General features: G+C 32.6%; 1 protein-coding gene across 1 annotated transcript in view; it reads right to left on the bottom strand.

Moving 5' to 3' along the window:
• Positions 1-18,458, bottom strand: part of dysf (neuronal PAS domain protein dysfusion) — a 118,841-nt gene that overhangs the window by 25,760 nt on the left and 74,623 nt on the right. The window contains exon 7 of the mRNA XM_085189882.1: positions 2,014-2,198. Coding sequence (XP_085046008.1) covers positions 2,014-2,198 — 185 coding nt within the window. The remainder of the gene's footprint in view (positions 1-2,013; positions 2,199-18,458) is intronic.

The following is an 18,458-nucleotide window of genomic DNA, read 5'->3' as shown; positions in this document are numbered from 1 at the left end:
TTTAGTTATACAGACAGACATAATATTATGTACATACATACATAAAAACATTGTAAAATACTTTACGCCTGTCGCATTGTTTATCTGATAATAACATTCAGTATTGACATACATGTGTCGCTGCCGATGCGCCCGCGCAGGCCATCACCCCCCTTTCCCCCCTTCTCCCTTGCATACTTCAGCTCCTCTTATTATTTCATGGCATTGTAGGCGCTGACGTACATGAATATGAAACGCTCAATAGAGACGTTGTCATACATCTTTTGATGGACGGTAGCTGGCTGTGACAGTTACGCATCAGTAATAAGACCTGTTTGTTTTTCACTTCTGGACCTTGAACTAGTGTTAATGAGGAAGCGAGGAAAGCAGTTTGTTTGGATGTATATTATCATATATTGTGTTCATCATGGCGCAGTTGTCGACGGTTGTGGGTTCAACTCCCATACTTTAATTATTATTTATTATTTCTTTCAATTCTTCGCTCTGGCACCAAGGTAAACGCCTGGCGTTAAATTTCGCAACTCAACACCTCGAAAAATTCAGCGGAAAGTGGGGAACGGAGTGTTTTAACACTTGGTTCCCTTTGTCTACCCTGTGTGCGGGATACAGCGTGAAGCTGATCCCATTTTGATTTCAATATTATGATATTTGTTTCGTTCTTTGTTCTCCATTGCCCTTGGGGCTCTGTGCGTTTGAATTAATCTGCTACAATGCCTAACGAGGTCTTCCTATTAAGTAGTTGTATATTGTTCCATGTAAGACATAGCTTCGAGTATATTTACATCTCAGAACAATCAACTCTATTCGAAGATTAGCTGTTGACCTCGACTTTAGTTATTGAAGATTTTTACTTATGTTATTCTTATTATAAATAAAGTATGTATGACATATATATATATATACATATATATGTTTATGAGGCCGTCGTGACGTAGGGGCATAAGGGTGTGATTGTGGGTTCGATCCCCACTCGAGGGTAAGAATTATAATTTCTAAATATTTTCGTTTTCTCGCTCTAGCACCAAGGCAGAAACGCAGAGCATCGAAAAATTAGGCGATAACTAGATTTCCTCAGCTTTCTCTGCTGTGTGAAGGTTCAGGCGTGAAGCTGAATGGTTTTATTTGTATTCATTGTAAAAGAAACATTTTTTTTGTATTCTATATTCTTCATCGCAACTTCTGACTTATTTCTTAAATAATTCCTTTGGATATTTGCAAGAGTTACAGCACGCAGGTGTCAATGTCGGTAAACACTTGTCGCAAGTACTTCTTTCGTTCTGTATTTATTTTGGTTACATCCAAGTTTGAACGTTGAAATTATTTATTTATGTCTTTATTATCTCATAAAAAAATGAAGTGGACATTTTTCAATGAAACTTTACTTGAGTGTTTTATAATTAGCACTCGTATTATAGAGAATATGTATATATATTTATTAGTACCATTTAACAATAATACATAAAAAGTTAAACTGTGTCCTGCAAAACTCTTAGTCAGTTTAACTGCAGGATCTCGAGTCTCTTTACATATAATTTAAATTAAAATTAAATTAATATTATCTCAGTATTAGTATACTGAAATAGAATTATGAAAATACCTAAATGTTTGCCTCTAAACAAAGAAAAAAATGTTTTTTATTACTTTTATTATGTTCCTAATAAGAATTTCACATTATTATTAAAGAAATAAAAATGTTTAAGCTTAAATATAAGACTTTCCTTAATATGAAATAATGTAAAGCGTTGAGTTCCTTCACTTAAGAACTATTAAAAAGCAGAATGATGAATCATTACGTTCTGTTGTTATTTTCCGTTTTGTTTTTTTTTCAGCTTCCCACAGTATCCCGCATATAGCAAGATAAGCAGAGAGAGTAGTGTTAAGACACTCTACTGCCCAATATCCGTTGGATTCTGGACGCATAATTAATTTCCTCGAGAAGCAATCGTACCTTCAATCTGTCGCTAAGTGTATTTTATATTTTTAAGTTATATTATACTTCACAAATTAACTTACTTAGCATCAATATGTAATATCTTCATATCCATAGCATGGACGGTGGTGAACACATTGGTGGCACCATGCACCACACACTCTCTGGTCTCGGGCATGGCCAGCGGCGTGCACGCTGCCAGGAACACCGGCTCGTTGCGGCTGCAGAGTGGTAGGTAAGAGACGTAGTGACCCCGCACTAGGACCACCTGGAAAGATGTTTTTGTTATAATTTTCTGTTGGGATGTGTTGGTTTGTTGTAATGAATATTATGGGTTCGAATTCTAAAGATGAATGGTTGAATTGGTATCATTGGATTTATTAACTAAATACACTTTAGAAGCTGAATTTAGTAATGTAAATTTTGATTTGAAATATATTTATTAAATTTTATGCGTGAAGTCATTAATTTATTTCAATTTATTGTTAATTTTAATTCTAAATTTATATTTAATGTATTTTTTCCCTAGCCTGTACTATCCCATTGTTGGGCAAAGGCCTCCCTCCACTTCTTCCACTCTGGTCTATTTCGCGCTATTGAGTACCAGCCAGGCTTTTAATGTATTCACACAACTTTTTAAAACACAAAGATTGTTTGTATGTAAACTAAGATAAATTTTACAATTGCAACTATATTTGAGCAATCTTGAGGTCGGGCACAAGCGTGTAATAAATAGTAAACGCGGCAGGATGTGGGTTCGATTTCCACTCGAGGAAATGAATATTTAATAATTTCATTTCTTCGCTCTGGTGTCGAGGCAAACGACGTAGAATTCCGCCATTCAATACGCAATACCTCCAAAATTAAGTGGAAAATGGGCAACGGAGTGTCTTAACACTAGGTTCCCTCTGCCAACTGCCTATTATGCGGCTATAAAAAAAATCCTTACTCATATATTTCGAAAACACTATCACTGAGTGATTCATTGCAATAATATCAAAAATATTACATAACAATATTAAGGTTACATATTTAAAAAATCTATTATCAGCATTCTATGGCCGCTTAGCTTCAAAAGCAGTAGGCGTGTCGCTTTGACATTCTTCAGGATTTCCAACAATAGATAAGAGAACAATAGTTCACGGGTCAACCACTCACTGGTGATCCTCGATTTGACTGCGGCCTTGCTATTATACATTTTATTGAACCCATTCAAAATCGATATTGCTTAATGAATGTTGTATTGCATGTAATAATATCGATATGGAGCATATCGATTTTATAATTTAGTGTTTATTACCATAAATAAAGAATAAAAAATAGGTCACATGGAAGTAAAAGAAATCTCAGAACTATCTTTAAAATGTAAGTATATAATGCAATTTTTATATTGACAAAAATAACTTTTGAGTTTCTTGCTGGATCATCTCAATCAATCCAATTATAATAAGGATAAGGCGAGAGAAGACTGGAATTGACTTTTGGACCTCTAAATTCTAGTTCCAGTTCCCTAAACATTCATAGAATATTTGATGAAGGCTTCTCGAGTCCTCATAAATGTAATCATTTAGTATCTGGATCTTAATTTTGTGGATTTTATTAAATTTAAAAGGCACGAAAATCGGATATTTTGGATTAGTAACTATATAAATACTACTTCTCACAAAAAATTTTAGAATTTTGTACATTTATAATAATACTTTTATTGTAAATATGAAAATATTTTAGATTTACTCTATTAATGTATCATGGGGCTCGTGGTTAAATATATTAAAATTTACCCCTTTATTACAAGGAAATAATTTTATTATAAGACTAAACAAAAACAAGTTTTTCCATTGTCAGGATTTATTGCATCTTTCTTGCAAGTGGCTTGATTAAATCATAAAAACGATAATAATTTATATATATCTAGACGTACCTGGAAACACTAACTCACATCGAACATTTTATTTATTGGTTTTATAATGTTTGATAAATATTAATGATTTGGTATATATTATGCTTGTTTATTGTCATCCTAATGCATCTCTTGCATATGAAATGTAGATAAACGCTATTAAATGTCTCTAATGTAGAGGAATTAATTTAGATATTTATTAATTTTTTTGGTAGAAAATTTACTTTTTATCTGAATTTTCAGAAAATATAATTTTCATAAAAAAACTGGAATTCCTGTTGAATATATTTTCCAATATATATATTGGAAAATTTGTGCTGTTTTTTAGACGTAATTGATTTAGATGAATTAATTTTCATTTTTGTATGGATAAAACTTTTAAGCTTCATAATTTAGACAACTTTTGACTTTGACTAATAGTAATTTAAAAATTTCATAAAAATCTACAAACATCATAGTTTCTTATAAAATATCAAAACATAACCACACCAATCCCAACCACACCAAGAACCCATAATTATTATAATTAATATCCAATATTTCTAATTGCCATCGAGATTTATTTTCTGATTCCAAAGATTAATATAACTAGAAATATACTATTGCGTCAACCTGTCTCCGCCTACGAAAACAAAGTGTAATGAGGCTATAATCTGATATCTTGTATTGAAATATCGTATCGAATGTAACGCCCAAATGCAATGAATAAGACATTCGCTAGAAACTAGAGTTTCATTTGAAAGCTCGTTTTGTTATAGTAAAAGTTAATGAAATGTATGAATGAATAAGTAGTTCTTTATATTTTATGTACCTATGTGTGGATTTTATAAGGTTTTTTAAAGCTATTTTTACATTAAAAGTATTGTAAGCGTATCTGATATTGGGAGTTACCGATACAGCTGGTTGAAATCTGCTATAGAAGTTGATGTAGTTATCTGAGAAGTAGGTAATTGAACGGAGTGTTGATTCACCAGATTCTAAATGATTATTCTACTCCCTCGAAAAGTTAGTTAAAGTGGCAGTGGACTATACACCTAGCGAGAACGGATGGCCAATGAGGAGCTGCGTGACGCTTAGTGGGAAAACCCAAATCAGAGTAAAGATATTGTGAAGATCACCAGAAGCAGCTGAAGCAGAAACGCAGGACTGATCGTCATAGAGATCCTTGGGGGATGCCTATATCCAGCAGTGGGTGTACAAAACGCTGGGATGATGATCTTTGCAAAATAATTTCAATATTTTGCATTTAAAAAATATAAAAAATTAAAATTGTTTGTAAACTTTAACTATAGTGAGTTATGTTAAGACAGAAAATAATTAATTCAAAAATTATTACGTAACAGTTGTCAAATTAACTCCAAAAATAAATAATATCAAAAATACTTCAGCTACAATAGATTTCAGCCAAATATTTATTATTATTAACCTAAAATGACGTGGAAATATATATTTTTGGACAGATTTAAAGCCTTATCACCCACACAGTATCTTATCAGACAATCTTGTGAGTGGGTATGACAACTCTGGGCTTCGTGACTTATTATCATTATTAGTTTGAATCTATCACTGGTACTATATGTATGTAGAGGAAACAATATCACTTTCTACTCAGCCAGTCGTGACTCCCCTTGACCAGGTCATATGTCCGTTTGTATATGGATCGCGTTGTCATTTTGATTGGTTAAATTTGATTATTTTTTCTACTGATTGTATTAGCATATTAGCATCTTATTTTAGCATAGAAAAAAATATTACAATTGAAGATTCCTTTCTAATTATTATTTTTAAACTTCTGTAAGTTCTAAAATTTGTAGTCATAAATAAATAAATACATAAATCATAAATGAACTTTACGCTGTATCCCACACAGCTGGGTAGGCAGAGGGAAGGTAAGTAAGTAGAGGGAACATTGTGTTCCGACAGTCCGTTCCTCACTTTCCGGCGAATTTTTCGAGACATTAACGTGTTGAGTGGTGGGACTCAACATCGGGTTTTTGCAAAGGCAGGAGCTAGAACTAAGAAATGAAAACATTATAATAAGCAATCATTCATTCCCTCGAATGGAGATTTTTAGACGAGACTGCCGGTATATTGTTGACAGTTAATAACATCGGCTTCCCTCTGCCTACTCTTCAAATGTATGAGAAAGGCATATTTATAACTTATATGCAAGAAAGTTCAATCGAAATAAGCTTAGTTAAAACAATTTAATATATAACTTTATTTGCATTGTACGCTAACTGACGTAACATGGATTTACCGCTAGCCATAACTTACTTTTCACTTTAATCAACATAAACATACAACTTGATTACTATAGACGATCATTAAACCATTTAAAATATGAAGATTTACTCGCAACGATTTTATTATACGGAATTGTAGAGCGCCATTTATATATAGTAAATATCTTTAACGTAATGTCGATCTAGTGAAAGGCGTCAGAATTAACGCATATTGTGATAATTTAAATATTATTGCTAGATATATCGTTAGTATTTTGTTATTTAAGTATTAAGTATCCAATACATGGGGAACTACTATATATATGGGGATAAATGGGGAACGGAGTGTTTTAACACTAGGTTCCCTCTACCTTAGTGTCCAATACTGGTTTGTAGATTTGAGATGATCTTTACTATTGTTTATTACTGTATATTTAACATTTGTAAACTTTTTTCTCTCCACATATATCTAGTATTTGCGTTTCTTATTAACTAAATCAAAACTAAACATACTCGTACAAAAGTTACAAGAAAAAAAGATTCTATATAAAACTGTCATTATTCTAAGTGAAGAAAAGAATTTTAATCACATTTAAAGCGATTTCTCAATAAAATATATAGAAGCTTACAACTTTATAGTGCTTTAAAAGCTCGGTCAGAGCACTCACGACCAGGTACAGTCACGAAATATTACGTCAGGACACACCTCTCTAAAGGTTTGGAGATTTTTTTGTGTATTCTTAACGGTGGCGTTAGCATCATCGACATATGAGTAAAACAGTGTAAGTTAATATAACTTACATTTAAATAACGTTAGAATACAACTTTGCAAAGAAATGAAATATTCTAATTTTCAAGACTATTATTGATTTCTTTTCAAAATGGACGAATAAAGATAAGACCACTGTTGAACCGGTGTGGGTTCAATTCCCATTGGGGAGAATAAATTATTTTGATGTTCTTGCCCCGGTAAGAAGATAAAGTAAACATTAATATGAATTCTACTATGTTCTTTTAGATATGTAAAAGAAGATTTATATCTACAATAACTGAAACGCTATATGCTTTATATGGCTCAGATCTAAAAGCTTAAATATTTTTTTTTTCATCTTCACGCTGTATCCCGCACACAGCAGGGTACGCAGAGCGAACCTAGTGTCAAGACATTCCGTTCCCCACTTTCTGCCTAATCCTGGAGGCATTGCGAGTTGAGCGAAGAAATAGAAATATAAACGTAAATAAATATTTCACTTCCTCGAGTGGGGATCGAACCCTCCTTTCATACTAAATATATCAAACCAAATATATTTATATTAACTTCAGACATTCAATACAATGTGGAAGGAAAGTTCTATAAATTCCGTTACATAAGAATTAATGGTACGCGGACACAGTTTACAATCTCGCGAAAGAAATATTTCGCTTTGTTCGCCTCACTTCAGTATATCACTGTAACACTAACTAAACGAGTGTTTACAATATTTAGATACAAATCTAATACAAGCAAGTTTGTATATTTAAACCTATATAATAGTCTACTGTTACTCAGTGACTGATGGAAAAATGTACAGGCGAGAGTACCGAGTTGAAATTTTGTATGATATACCTTCGGTTAGGGAGTTTAGGGGAGGACGTTCTCGAAAACGAAAAAACGGACCAGACCAGAAGATTCAGAACAGTAATAACATAATGTTAAATATTTTTGTTTGGCCACTCAACACACAATGCCTCGATAATTCGGTGGAAAGTGGGGAACGGAAGTGTCTTAATCGGAACGGAATGTATTAACACTAAGTTCCCAAGTTCTCTGTCTTCCTTTCTATGTGCAGGATACAGCGTGAAGCCAGAAAAATTGTGCATTTCAAATATAAACACAATTATATTATTTGCTATAATTTGAAAGCACTTTTACATTTATAAAGGAATCGAAAACACGTATAGTTGAATCATTGATTTTGATGTGATTTTATTTTATTCTAACATAAATAGTCTCAAACGCGACTAATATAAAAATTAAATATAACAACAAAAGTTATTAGTTAAGCAAAAAAATATAGTAATCTGCTCTAAAAGAATATAATAATCACTTAAAGGAAATGCAAAAAACCCTCTAAAACTATATATAACAATATATTTATCTCTCTACGAGGCTAGTCGTGATGTGACGTCACATCGCGGTGCGTGCGCGTGCGCACGTTGCCCGAATTCACACCGACACCACGACTCGAGCGTTGAAAAGGTTTTTTATACTTCGGCCATTGCCATTGACAGTGTACGTATTCTATATGAATATGTTGATATGGATATTGTATTTGTTTATTTTAGTTTTAAACTTATTATATTTTTGTATGAGATATACGGGTTTCTAATAAGCTGTAGCTGGAATGTTCTAACTAATATTATTTTTAGTTGATCGTTGTATTCCGCTTATAGAAGGGTAGGTATATAGAGGTTCCACATAATTTTCAAGACATTTGAGTGAGAATTGAACCCCAAACAGTGGTATTCACATTCGCTATGGTACACCAGCTACACCGCCCTGGCCTATAACTAATATATAAAAAAAACATACTTTTTTAAATATCAAATTAAAAAAAAAACCCAATTATTACCACCTCAAACCTACATATTTCTCCAAATATATCATCTCAAACCTAGTACCAACAAAGAAAAAAAAAGACATTAACCACTAAGCCACACACGCGTCGAACGTACACGGTACAGTATGCAAATCCAACATCTTAATATAGAGAGCGGTGGCTCCCAGTTTTGTTATTACAATCAGATGGATTTACATTTCATAAATAAATGCATCTCGGACTGCCCTAACGACGCCACACTCGAATGTTTTCGCGCATAAAATGTGAGGCTTAATTTAAATAAGACACGCTCGGGATGCAAGTGTGAATTTTAGATAGCGTGTTGAAAGTATTGGAAGTGTTGGAAGTATTGGAAGAGTTGGAAGTTCGGTATATGGTTGGTGGTTCCGTCACTTTTGATTTTGGTTTGGTGGGTGGTTCAAAGTTAGTTCAAAAATAGAGGCGATCAAGTTCTAAAAGTTGTTTTTTGAAATGTTTTGAAATTGAATTGGAATCTAACCCCGAGGTGTCGGGCGGATGTTGTGAGTTCGATTCCCGCTCGGAGGAAGACAAAGCGCGACTTTGAGTTCCACGTCCAACAAGCAATTCCTCAAGAATTCGGCTGAAAATGGGGAACGGAAGTGTCTTAATGGGAAAGGAGTCTCTTAACACTAGGTCACTTCCCTTTACGTATCCAGCTATGAGCCAGAGGTATAATCGACACGTGTCTTAAAACTACTGCACTGGCGTTTCATTTCTTAATGATACAGTTAAATCTATATTAATAAAATCCTCTATATTTTTCATCTTCACTAATCACGATCTTGGAATCTATCTATCATACTTATTAGACTTCATGAGTAGAAAGCTAAAGTGGTACACCAGTACTTTCAAGAATTCCACACAAGAAGTACCGTATAAGCAAAAATATGGTATTTTATACCATACCCACCATCAAATTCACATACGCGCCTCTATAAAAAAGGCACAATTGAATTTAAGTCGATATTACATTTAATGCTATCAGAGACATATTATTTTCTGTTCTCACGGACGCTATAAAAATCAAGTTATAATTTCGTACAACCTCCGAACCGACACGTAGGTATATTAATTCAAATAATGACCACACAAATGAGGCTTCTTTCGTCACACCGTATAGAAAACATCAAATATATATAATTAAAGGTCTATCTATCTATCTATCTGTCTATAAAATACGGTAATTGTATAGTTCTTCTTTAATTACGATTTAATTCGAAGGTGAGCTTGTGAAACGTTTGCTTAATTTAATGTTTGAGGTAATCGATTGATTTTCTAATTGAAAATGTTTTTTTTTTGTTGCGAAATGGAAAATTTTTGGTTATAAATAAAATTAATAAAAGTTTAATTTAATAAAAAATTGAACGGAAATTGTCAATCGCACTAAGTCCACTAACGTTTAAATATATTACAGGACATTGCGTTTATTTCTAATTCAAGAATTATAATCATCGTATAATTGATAAGAAATATGGAATATATAACATACTAGCGGCCCGCTCGCGGTTACACCCGCGTGAACTATGTTATTATTAATTTCTGTCTCCATGACTACGACCTAGTGACGTCTATGCAAAATTTGAGACTCGTAGCATTTGTAGTAACGAAGTTTCATACAAACTTTCGACCCCAAAAACAACCCCTTAGAAGTCGAATATTGCAAATTCCCGTCTTAGCGAGCACTTACGTCCTATGAGTAGCTCCTATGCAAAATTTGAGATTCCTAGCACATGTAGTTTCTGAGATTTCGTGATGAGTGAGTGACCTTTCGATTTTATATATATAGATAATACTTACAAATGTACAAATGGGACCCTGAGATAAAAAATATACTTCTTTTATTAAAGATCTAATAGACAAAATCCAGTTTTGAATCTACTGCACGAAAAAATAAAAAAAATTCTAATGCCATGCTCTCTCTTCTCTTAGTTCTTCCAGTCTATAAAGTGTGTGAAAATAAAAAATATTTTTAATTAAGGTCATTGTAGGACAGCGAAATACAGTTTACATGTAAGCGCGACGATTGTGAGCTCGACATCCACTTGTAGAAAAGATTTTTTAATTTTTTCCGCCACTAAATATTCAAGCTCTAAAATTCAGTGGAATATGGGAAACAGAGTGTCTCAACACTAAATTCCTAACACTGTTTCTAAAGTATTTCAAACAAGTATCTATACGCATAACTTGTCAAATATTTTTTCTATTTCACTCTACAATAGACGTATGATAAATGGCCATAATCCATCGCAATACAAAGATTCCAACAACAATATTGTCAATTTAACAAAATACTTAATGGTCCATTATATTCTCTACGGAGACGAAGATCGACGGCGACCCTCTCAACACGTTCTCGATGTATTCTCCAACTTTAGTTTACTTTCTTTATAGTTTAACATTTTAGAAGAGTTGCAAAGTCATAGTCGTTTAACAGAATTTTAAATAGCCCGTATTTATAAATCGCTCTCAAGTTTGAGATCGCTGTTGAGATGCCGTTTTCATTTATAGATATGTAATTTATGAATGAAAACTGCATCTCAAGACCGATCTCAGACTTGAGAGCGATTTATAAATACGTGATTCAGTGTCTGGACGTACCCGATATTACATCGTATAGATGTAGGCATAGGAAACCTAGCGTTAAAGCACTCCGCTCGCTTCTCTCCTCCTAATTTCCTCATTTTCGCGTTGATCTCAAAGTGAAGACAATTTATGCCCTCAAGTATGAACTGAACCCGTAGCCATCGCGTTTAAAATCAGAAAAGCCGAAAAGGTATTCCTTATATACAACTAAACAACATATATAAAAGGTTATCGTTTCTTTTAGTATTAACATATTTAAAACGTTATATTATATATAGTTTTCTTTAAACATATGCACCATACATATATGAATGCATAGTAGGAGGGAGTGGATAGAAATGTTTTGCTCTATAGTTGTATACGATCTAAGCCGTTATTGTAATATGGAATAAGATTAGTATACCTACTGGAACCGATCGGTGTACTGTCCGCAGCTAAATATAGAACGTTTTGAAAATTTATTTTTCTAAAATATCAATATTTTTATGTATAATGTTTAAAATTAAAAATAATTGTTGTTAAAATTTTTTTACTTCTTAATATTTAATAATTATAATGGGAAAATGTTTATATACGAGTAATTTTTATCTAATGATAAAATATTATTTTAAGATTTGAAATATCTGGTTGAATTTTGTCAATTTTACGCCCATATATCGCGAGAGGGAAAGTATATTTGGTCACGTGTTAATTTAACACGTCGGGGTCAATAAATTTCATGAACATACAATAACTAAAGACCCGTCGTGGTGCTGAGACACAAGCGTGTGCCTGTAAACGCGAGAGGTTGTGAATTCAATTTGCATTCGAGTAAAGGAAATATTGAATATTTTCATTTTCTGGTTCTGGTAACGAGGCAAAGGGCAGCGTTCAGTTCCGCCACTCATTACATGCCTTCAGAATTCGTCGTAAAGTGGTGAATGGAAATTTCTTAATGCGAACGGAGTTAGACTCTCAGGTTCTCATTGACGACTGAAGCTAAAAAAAATAATTAAAAACATTTTTTTTCTGACCGTACAAACGGATACATTTGAAGCAGTTGCACAAGTTTCTTTTGTCATTGTATAATGATGCTTAACGTTTGTGATGTTTTGTGACTTGGAATGTGCTTCGATTACACTTATGTATGTGCCATACAGAAATGGATTATACTCTAGCTAATAACTAGCATTGCTTCACTTTTACAACAATAAAACACTCTTATTACAATGACATAAGGTTTAAAATGCCACATATCAATACTAATCAGCGCAGTGCTCATATTTCCTACAATCGCGTGATCGATGTGTCGCGTCGGTAGTAGTAGGTTAAAATTTATAATTGATGGAGAGAAAGGAGAGTTTTGATTAATAGCATTGCTATGTCAGTATTTGTTATACTTTACGTCTGGTGGTTGATTTAATATGTTTGGAAGTAATGACGATAAATAAGCTTACATAAGGTTATTATATATCATTTTATTAGTATGGACACAAAGTCTGTTTGTCTTTGTACTGGAGTGGGGAAATATATATATGTACTTCACACATTCACTTCACTTTTAATATTGTGTATACACATATATATGTTAATACCAATTTTGAAACCATTTTCATTTTTTCGATAAATATTATTTAGAAAAAGCGAAAAATAATGTTCTAAAAGCAATAGTAGAGTAATATTACACTATTTCTTACACTGAATAGGCCAGTACTGTCAGTCAAGTCTTAGGCCAAGTTCAGGTTCGAGCTATATAAGGGCACGAGCTACGTAACTTTAAATCGTAATTCGTATATATTTATTTGAGTCCCCATACGTCATGGTAATCGATTGATAGTTTAAGCTGTAATACATTGAAATTTAATTCAGTTTGGTTGTAGTTTTAGCCTCATTTTAGCTTCTTAAGTAAGCCTACATAGCATAATAGGCTGAAAAAATCTAGTGTCGAGACACTCCGTCCTCCACTAAATTGATTTAAAATATTCTGTAATATTATCTCTTTTTTTACCGTACAACCTCTCTCAACTTTAAAGTGACACTGGCGAAGTGGTTTAGTGCTCAACTGGCACGTTCGGAACACCAAAATAAAAAGATCAAAACAGAACTGATTCAAAATATATGAATATTTTTATCATGAGCCCGTCGAGGCACATACGGCTTTAAGGCGATGGTTGTGGCTTCGATTCCCAAACGGGGGAACGAAATTAGATTTTTTTGCTTTAAATATGAGGCAAATGCATCGAGAATTCGGCGGAAAGTAGAAAACAGATTTCCATATTCTCTCTGCCTAAGATTTTCATTTCCTAGCTCTGATAATGAGACAAAGCGCGGTATTAAGTTCCACCACTCAACACTCAATCTCTCGAAGTCGCAAAGTTCTCTCTGCCTACCCTGTTACATGCGGGATAAAGCGTGAAGCTAACACGCAAACCGGAGTTGTATTATTTATGATTTTACATATTATATAGGTGCTACCTCCTACGTAGATATTAAACAATAATACCGATTCACATCCTATTAAAACAATTATGCTATAACAAAAAAGCTAATAACTTCTTTTCATTTCGTATCACAAAAAGAAGTCGCAAAAACTTATTCAATTCCACCTAACAAGCTGTTATTACTTCTTCACAATTGAATAATGTGTAAATTGCGCAATTTGTATTTAATATATATATATATATATTATAAAAATATACAGGAGATATACAGCCCAAGGTTGTGAGTGAAGCTACTTATGAGGAGATTCTTGTCACTGTATTTTTGCATTGCAAGTTGTGCCAATAAATATTATAAAGTATTAAAAAAGGTCTATTATTGGTCCTTTTATGACATAAAAAATATAATGGAATGGAATTTTTAATATAATAACTACGTGGCTTACTGCCAGGATTAATTTTTGTATCCTTTTATTATTTTCATTGACAAATAATAATAAAATAAATAAATAAATTCCAAAACCATTATTTTTTTTAGGATATCAGAATTAACTCTAAATAAAGATTAAAAAGCAATTAAATACAATTAATTAATTAATTTTGGCTACTTTTTAAATAACTCATACAAAAGTTTATTCGTTTACAAATTACTTCATACATTCTCATTTCCCAGCGCATCCAAGAAAACTAGCGAGGTGAGAATAAAGCAATATCCGAACAAATTGGCCATTTCCAACTATCCCAGCAGAGATATTAATGGTACGCTACTTCGAATCCATTTGCGGGAATATCGTACTCAAAGTGCACTTAACACTAAATTACTAAAAGATAAAGGACGTTCTGTTGAATGATGTTCTTTGATACTATTTTATGGATTGGCTGGTGGCAGCTTACATGGTTTTCTCGTGTTGCTCTGGTATTTGTGTATGGAAATTCATAAATATGATATTTTTAAGTAATAAAAACAATATTATTAAGTTAAAGATAGATAAGTTTACTAATTAATAATAAGTTAGCTTATCTATGAGCATATTTACCGTAGTTATTCAAAAATTCATAATATAAAACATCCTTTTACACATACAATATTTTCATAGAAACAAACAATTCTCTAGAATGGATTTGAACCAGTTACCATCGCTTTCTGTCTGGCAAAATATTTCCACCATATTTTCATATCAAAACACCTATCCTCAACAATTACCAATTAAGTTAGCTTTTCTTTATAATAGGATAGGATAGGATATGATTCAAGGGCCCTGTTGCCGTAATGACTGCCATATCAGCCAAGGAGGTGTGATAAGGCACCATTAACACCTTGGACATTTCGCTGCCTCAGTTTCATTATTATGATTAAAATCGATTATGAAATGCATCGTATAGAGAAACCATTATTCCATATCTATTTATCATAACGCATTTATCGAGACTATTTGGTAGAGAGGACTAAGTTATTGCTAAACGGGAGGTTGTGAGTTCGATTCCCACTCGAGGAAATTAATTATTTTATTTTCAAGAAATGAAATGTTGGAATGAATCGTGGTGATCTCCGCCACTTATCATGCAATGTCAGAATTTGGGGAAGTGGGGAACGGAATATTTTAACACTAGGTCCCCTCTGCCAAAAATGGAATATATGGAATATTATATAAATGGAATAAATGGAATATTAACATAACGCATTTATCATACAATTTCAAAGGAATAAATTCTAATAAAAGATTCATTGATCTTTCGGTTGTATGAATTAATATGGTAGTTTATTTAAGCAACCTAGTTTTGGTTGAAGGCAACTCGGTTATAATATTTTTGATTTATCTAAAGTATTTAATTCGGTTTTAGTTTATGTCAATTTCAATGTTTTTAGTACATTTAGTAATCTAGCATCTGGTTTCATAGTGTTTGTATTAGGAAAAATTTAAATCAGTAAAATTTTTATTAAATAATTTTAGGACATTATTGTCATTTCTCCGCTTTGGCAAGAAAAAACGCATTGGGTTCCGGTCAGCACGTAACATATTGATTTCAAGCAGAAATTGAAAAAGGGAGTGTTTTGTCACTAGGATTATCTCTGCTAATACTGTTATACGGCAAAAATGTATAGCTATTTTAATACCAAACACATATTAAATACTTAAGTTAGCTCTTCTTGTCCATAGATAAAAAATATAGTCTCAAGCGAGCGTTCGTTATTGTATTTAGAAAACATCTTGAAGTAATTTGCAGGGCACGTAGGTAGGGCTCCTAATATGATATATGCACGCGATTAGTGAATAGACGGGAGACTTTTTAGCGCTCCTCTAGGGGAACTTTTGAGATACGCAAGGATGAGTGGAAAAGTATAGATAATTTATTTTTATAAACTTTTAGAAAGTGTTTTCAAATTAAATTTATAAAGTTTTAAAATGAAAGTTTTCGATAGAATTAAGACAATTACAGTATCTGTTACAGTATCTATTCTGGGAATTGCCTAGTTATAACGCGTCCTAAATTCCGTAGAAAGTGACATATTCTATTTTAGTTAGTGATGGTGTTATAAAAGCTCACTTTTAAAATATTTTTTAATTATTTTCTTTTAGTTTTATCACTCCGCCTCCTCCTCAAAAATCCTCAAGACAGTATTGTCTCACATCTGCGCTGCCCCCAGCGAGTAGCACGTGCGTCTCGAATATTAATTGGCGACAATAAACTTGGAACGTAGACTGTTTGTAACTCGACGCGTCCTCTCCTCTTTATCTGAACACCACATATTGGACGTGGGCGTGTTAATATAAATTCCTTGAAGATATATGATGCTGTGCCAGTACAGGGCTAAGGTTTTAAAATATTCTTTGGAAGGTAACTGGTCTTTTGCGTGTAAGTGTCGCATTGTGGAAATATTGTATTAAATGTCAATATAAATTGTTATTTTTTTCCTTCTGTTTCAAGCTTTACACTGTATTCCGTACACAGAAGGGTAAGCAGAGGAAAAACCTAGTGTTAAGACACTCTGTTCCTCATTTTTCGGCTAATTCTGGAGCCATTGAGTTTTGAGCTGCTGAACTCAATGGAGCATTACCTCGACACCAGATCGTAAAAATGAAATTATAAAATATTTAATTTCCTCGAGTGGGAATCGAACTCATGACCTATCGCTTGTGCCTCTGCTCCACAACCAGCCTCATTTCTCCATTTTAATTTTTTAAATTTCAAATTTAAATTAATGAAAATTTTCAATTTAAATAGGTAGATCACGTTGCTATTTCTAATAACGTTATATTATAACCATATCTTAATTGATCATATTCCTTAAATTTCAATTAACAAATGTAGGTACATAGCTGTCTAAAGAAGACACCCGAAGCACCAACCATATATAAAGCACACCCAATAAGTTATTTTCATATAATAACTAACACATTATAACGATTATATCTTATCGTAGCTTACCATCAAAGATATAATTACAGAATACTGGTTAAACTTCACACCATCACTTTCGAACGTGAGTATTCAATTACTAGTAATAACTATAGTATAGTGATGCCTCTCAATTTGTCCGTCTTTTTATTATACACCTTGGTGTGGGGTTCCGTGGTGTTATTTGTGGGGGTAAACTGAATATAGTGGTGTTTGGTTAAGTTCTGTGATGGTGCGGTAATGGTGGTGCTGTGTTTTAAGGTTAAAGGTGAGAAAACATGAAGAAAATAAGCTTTTACATTTTTTTTTAATGTACAAGTTTTTTTACTTAAATATTTTTATTTATAACAAAAAAATGTTATTTTATAATATAGTATATTTTAATTTAAATGTAGTGGTAATTTTTTTTGGAATTAAATTAAATATCACCTAGGAGTATACGTATGTGTATGTTAAGCATTTTATTTTAGAAGAAATAAATATTTGTGATCGTTGCAATTTTTTTATTTCATTAAGTGCCTTATGTCATATCAAATAGAATTAATTTTTTGTCCTTTTATGTATGTACGTAAACCAAAAACTTTTTATTGCGCCATAATGAAAACGGAGAGCCTGTGTCAACAGGGTTCCCTCTGCGTACCTTCCTACGTTCAGAGTAAAACATCATCATCATCATCATTAGGCGGAAGAGGAGTATGAAACAATCATATGGAGAAGTGACAGTTGTAAGTTAATTAAATAAATTGCTAAATAATTTTTCATATTTCTATTTAAAATAAGCTTAAAATATATATAAAGGACCGTAGAAACACTATCCTTAATTCCGTTAACGGTAAGAGCCACAGATTATAAATAAATGTATGAACTAAATCGATTTGAAAGTAAACTTGTTAATTATCTTCTCATCAATTTTTATAATATATGGAGACGGCCGATCTCTGACTGACGTGGTAATATCTATCGAGAACATTCTTTTCAATCACTTCAAGTATCAATTTTAATGTATTAATTAATATTCGTATGTAGCTTTTAATTTTCTTACTTCATCAATTAATGCTTTCGAAAATAATATTTGTAAGACGTCTTATATACTAAAACATGGTAATAATATTTTTAAATATAAAAAAAATAGTTTTAAATATAAATTTGTTAAATTAATCTATACTGATATAATTAAAAAGGAGAGTTTATTTGGTTGGACGCGCTAATACATGAACTACCCGTCAGAATTGGAAAATTGTTTTTGTTTCGTACTATCCATTACTGAGGAAGGATTTACATAACTTGTACTCCAGTTGTCCGCTGTCCGCTTACAGCGACTTCGGACACTAAGAATGTGTCAAACAAAACTCTCCGTTATATCCACGCGGGCGAAATTTAAAG

Source organism: Heliconius melpomene, chromosome 9 (genome assembly GCF_056956725.1).
Source record: "Heliconius melpomene rosina isolate 202511_hmr_F chromosome 9, ASM5695672v1, whole genome shotgun sequence".
Classification (NCBI taxonomy): Eukaryota; Metazoa; Arthropoda; class Insecta; order Lepidoptera; family Nymphalidae; genus Heliconius; species Heliconius melpomene.
The sequence above is the reverse complement of the archived record's forward strand: the minus strand, read 5'-3'. Positions and strand labels throughout refer to the sequence as shown.